This window comes from Cyprinodon variegatus, unplaced genomic scaffold, assembly GCF_000732505.1.
Source record: "Cyprinodon variegatus isolate N-32 unplaced genomic scaffold, C_variegatus-1.0 Scaffold480, whole genome shotgun sequence".
NCBI classification, from domain to species: domain Eukaryota; kingdom Metazoa; phylum Chordata; class Actinopteri; order Cyprinodontiformes; family Cyprinodontidae; genus Cyprinodon; species Cyprinodon variegatus.
The window spans coordinates 556,692-561,668 of NW_015150933.1; the positions used below are offsets into that span (position 1 = coordinate 556,692).

The window sequence follows — 4,977 nt, forward strand, 5'->3', positions numbered from 1 at the left end:
TGCACATTTTTGTCACATTGGTAATTTTTCCTTGTCTTGTTGAGTGTTTTACCCTCATGATGTGATTATTATCCCTGATGGGAAGGAGACAGTTATAGTGAATCTGTTATTGTGGTGACTGCTGGTGCTGCATACCGGGGCGGGGTTGTGCGCGCCTCCCCCATGCCTCTGATGCAAATAAAGGGGCTTTACCCGGATCTACTGCAGCAGACTAGCGGCTCCTCCCTGCGCTATTATCGCCTTATAACAGGATACCTCACTGGCGCGAAAAACGCACTGTGGCTCTCTCTATTGTGAGGCGGGCGGGTCCAACGCATGCTGTGTGGGCCCCGGTGACGTTGTTTCTTTATTTTAAAGTCGTATTTCCAAACGGATTTGCAGACAACGTTTTTTCCCCCCTCTCTGCTTTAAATCGATGGTGTCAGCTTGTTGAGGTTTCATGCGCTGAATCGGGCGGGTTTTAATGTGCTGAGCTGCGCGTTTGGAGCCCGCAGAGATCCGGTGAGTACTTTATTCTCAGCATGTTGACTTTCTGCTGAGGAAATGGAGATCCTTTGATGTGTTTTAAAGCAACCTCCTCTTCAGAGCTCTACTGAGCAACGATTCAACTATCATCCAGGAAATACTTTTTTACCCCATGCCCTGCTCTTTGTTCTCTAAGTGAATTGTTTTCTAATAAAAGCTAATGTGAGGAGGGATCATAATCATTCAGATCTCTGCAAAGAGGGCATCTGCAAGATGGAATCAATTATTAATGTCCCATTTGTTAGATGTCAGCTGTTCCCAGAATAATATCCCATTAGATGGATATTTGATCCGTTAATGCGTAAAACTTGTGGTAAAATAATCTGTTTCCATCTGGATTCACAGGATCGTCCTCCTTTTGTGGATTTTATCAACTTCACCATGGAATTGGATTGTTTCCAGTCTTATTTTTTCCACGATTTCGACATGGAGGAGGATTTTTATAAGTCCACTGCACCCAGTGAGGATATCTGGAAAAAGTTCGAGCTGTTGCCCACCCCTCCCATGTCCCCCCACCGGACTCAGAGCGACTCGCCCCTGCACCTCTCTCCTGGGGACAAACTCAGCTGGCTGTCTAAGGTGCTGGGGCAGGACGAGGACACGCCCGACCCCACGGAGCTTAGTGCCCACATCATCCAGGACTGCATGTGGAGTAGTTTCAGCAAAGTGTCGGCACAGACCCCGGCCACCCAGCAGATCCGGACCACCAGGACGCAGTGCGCCTCTGCGGGCGGTCTCCTCTCCGCGCCTACGGAATGCGTGGACCCCGCCGCCGTTCTCACCTTCCCCACCAGCAGCTGCAGGAAGCCGGCGTCGTCTGGCTCAGAGTCTCGCTCAGATTCCTCTGGTAAGGACTGCCCCACCCTGCTCTGCGCCTCTGGGTGATAGCTTTGCCAACTAACAATGGGTTATTTGGAAAAAGCAGGACGACACGCAGGAAAAGGGGTTATCCAGTCCAACCTTTCAGACCCCCTCCCTCCCTTCCCTTCCCTGTTTGCACTGAACTGCTCATGCTTCCTTTTGAAAAACCGCGCCCCTATCACTTTAAAGCTAACAGACCTCATATCTTTATCTTGAGCTGCAATAAGTTTTATGATTTACGCAACAGGAGGTGCGCCCCCGGAAACTTTTTAATGGGACAACTATTAATTACTGGATGACTCCACAATCAAAACCCCCAATTTTACTAAATAAACTGTGTTTGGCCCTAAAATCTGGTTATGATAATAAATGATAGCTCCCTGAGAATAATTACTTGACTTTTCCATTATTTTTTTATTTTTATATATTTTTTTGCAATAAATCAATTGAATCTCTTTTTCTACCCACATAACAACCAGTGTCCATGATATATAGTTATCTTTCCTTTTTTTAACACCATGTGCTCCTGGTATCATTTTAGGGCGGTTCCACAAAAGTGTGTCACTTATTTTAAACAACAGTGTGAAATAATATGACAGTGAGAAATAGTATAAAAGCATAATGATCAAAAACATATTAGATCGTGGTCACTTTTTAGATGCGTTTTTGAATTTTGTGCCATCTATATTCTGTTCTGGTTAAGTGGATGGGAATTTATTGATTCAAGACAGGAAATAATTTGATTCAAATAATGTATTACTTGTCGTTAGGTAGTGCACACAGAAAGTCATTACCTGACCATGCACTTACAGGAATTCATGCAAATTTAGCTAAAATAATCAGTTAAAATCTTTAGCTCCTGCCTGTAGATATTACACACTGGATAATAATAAACATATGGTTTTACCATGAGCATACTTCTACTCTAGAATTAGCTGAAACACAGGGTTGAGTAGTTGTTGCATTGCCAGCTACAGGCTAGATATAGTCAACACTGCATTGCTATGCTGATTTTGCTTGAAAATATTTGAGGTTTGGGAAAGAGGGTGGTGGGATGGGATGCCCTCCAGTTTTACCTCCTAAACAACTCATAGGGGGGAGTTAAACATTTACCAGCTTAATATATGCCCTCTCCCTTTGTATCCTCTCATTTAGATTATTGAATAGCCACAGATTGAACCCTCATTACTGCTACTTCCTTGTTGCTGTTTTAGTTACACTTTAACCCACTTTGTAGAAATCTGTTGTCTTTGAATGACGCTGCAGGTTTAGAAGAGCCTTTCCTCTGTGGGAATTCATGACTTATTTCCTTCTTTGACAGATGATGAGGAAGAAATTGACGTTGTCACCGTGGAGAGCAAGCAGAGCCGAGTGCGGCTGCTGAGTGGGAGGAAACCAGTGACCATCAGGGTCCGTGCAGACCCCTGCCCCAAACGCTTCCATGTGTCTGTCCACCGGCAGCAGCACAACTATGCAGCCCGGTCACCAGACAGTGACCCAGAAGAGGAGGAGGAGGAAGAGGATGACGATGACTATGAAGAGGAACCTCTTAGCAAGCGTGCCTGCATTGCATCCCACCAGCTGCCTCCCTCCCCCTCAGATACTCCCCTGAACTCGGATTCAGAGGACTCCGATCGCAGGCGAAACCACAACTTCCTGGAGAGGAAGAGGAGGAACGACCTGAGATCACGCTTCACCGCCCTGCGGGATCAGATTCCTGGCCTAGAGTCGGCCAAGGCCCCCAAGGTGGCCATCCTGACTCAGGCGACAGATTACCTGGAGGAGCTGCACCTCAGCGAGAGGCGGCATCTGCAGGAGAAGAAGCGCCTTAAATCAAGGCGGCAGAACCTTCTCCGTAGATTATCTGAACTCAAGCGCTCCTGAGACTCAATAATAACTGCCTCTTTAACCGCAGATAACTCTTTCCCTCAGAAAAAAAACAATTACTTGTCACTTTCAAAAAAGCTATTCTTGTAAAAGCGCAACTTGTCAATGTAAATAGCTGTGAATTATTTTCTGAATGGAATCATATGGCTGTGGGCTTCCTGTTAAATCCACTGCCATGCCCTGTGAACCTGCTACAGGGAGGAGCAGTTTGCTACAATATGCTATTTGGTTTTCCTTTGCACAGTTCTAAACAATGGGTCATAATTGTTTTATTGCTAAAGCAAAGATATTTCTAGGTATGCTGTGATGAAAAATAGTTTATATTTTACAAACATTTAAAGCAGTCTGAATAAGTAAAAAATCTTGCTTGTGTTTTCATTTCAACATAGAAGTTTGATTATATGTGTGAACATTTTTCTGTTTGCAAGTGTGAATAATGACTGGGTGTACAATTCATTCTGTAAATAATAGCCTATTTCTTGAGGTAAAGGAGACAATGCCAGGGTTTGTCTTATAAATTTGTTCCTCTGTGCCACCAGACTTCTATTTTTTGTTAAAAAACTTAGTCAAAATGATAAAAAAAGGAAAAAGTAGCACCGCTGTACTTTATATTCACACGTCACTTTGTGATTTCCATGCTTCTTTGATTGTTGTTTTTTTTAAAAGCATGATAACCTCAAAGCATCATTAAATTTTTATACCATATTTGCATAAAAAAACATGTCTTTTTGGTTTTGTTACAAACAAACACGCACTATCTTGCCTTATTTTGGTCTTGCTGTGAGATTCGATTTGCACACATTTGAGCCTTTATTGGTTTCCACAGGAGCATCACTCAACCTGAACTAGCACCAAAGTGAAGGCATATTTTCAATATTTAATGCAGAAGTAGCAAATTACTCAAATTACTCATTCCCCTAAATAACATCCGCCACATGCTGATCTGCTACTACCTCTTTTCAAAAGGAAGAATAGATGTATTTTATTTGTATAGTGCCATTCCTTCACAAGGTTATTCAGTGTTCTTCAAAGAAAATTAATACAGAGAACAATGCATTTTTAAGCATCACGAAAAAGTAAAGCAACACTAAATTGGGAACTAGATTTAAAGGAATAGTACACCCAAAACATGATTACCGGTAGCCTTCATTTTCTACTCACCCCCATGCTGAACAACACCCTGGAGTACTTTTTTGATATCTCAAATGCATCTGGAGATCTGGGAGGCTTCTTGCTGTCTGCTGACATTCAAATAATGGAGGTCTATGGTGCCCGAGGCAGATAGGTCCATAAAAGTCCACAAAAAACGTGTCAATATTCCTCCATACTGCCCGTCCAATGTATTCCAAATGTCCTGAGTGGGTAGCATCCAGAATTTACTCGAAACAAAGTCATTTAGAATGTTTTTAGAGCATAAACAGTAGTGTATAGGATTTCCTGAAAGCGCGCGCCTGCGCGTTCACAACGCTATGGAAGCTGGCAGACCAAACCAGATGAAAGTGCGCATTCAGCGTCTGCTCTGCCGATAATGCAAGCGTAGAAGAAGAAATGTGCTGTTTACCTGTGCAAAGAAAGAAACAACGAAAGAAAAATGTCTGAGGACTTCAGTGTTGAGGAAGAGCATGAGTTCTTTGCCGAGCTAAATGCGCACTTTCATCTGGTTTGGTCTGCCGCGGTTTCCGTAGCGTCGTGAGCTCGCAGGCG

At 43.4% G+C, this 4,977-nt stretch overlaps 1 protein-coding gene across 1 annotated transcript; it reads left to right on the forward strand.

The window, feature by feature from the left end:
- Positions 1–245: 245 nt before the first annotated feature.
- Positions 246–3,979, forward strand: LOC107094390 (protein L-Myc-1b-like). The gene is made up of 3 exons (XM_015389958.1): positions 246–501; positions 871–1,372; positions 2,708–3,979. The coding sequence occupies exons 2-3, from the start codon at positions 907–909 to the stop codon at positions 3,268–3,270; spliced, it is 1,029 nt and encodes a 342-aa protein (XP_015245444.1). The 5' UTR covers positions 246–501; positions 871–906; the 3' UTR covers positions 3,271–3,979.
- The last annotated feature ends 998 nt before the right edge of the window (positions 3,980–4,977 follow it).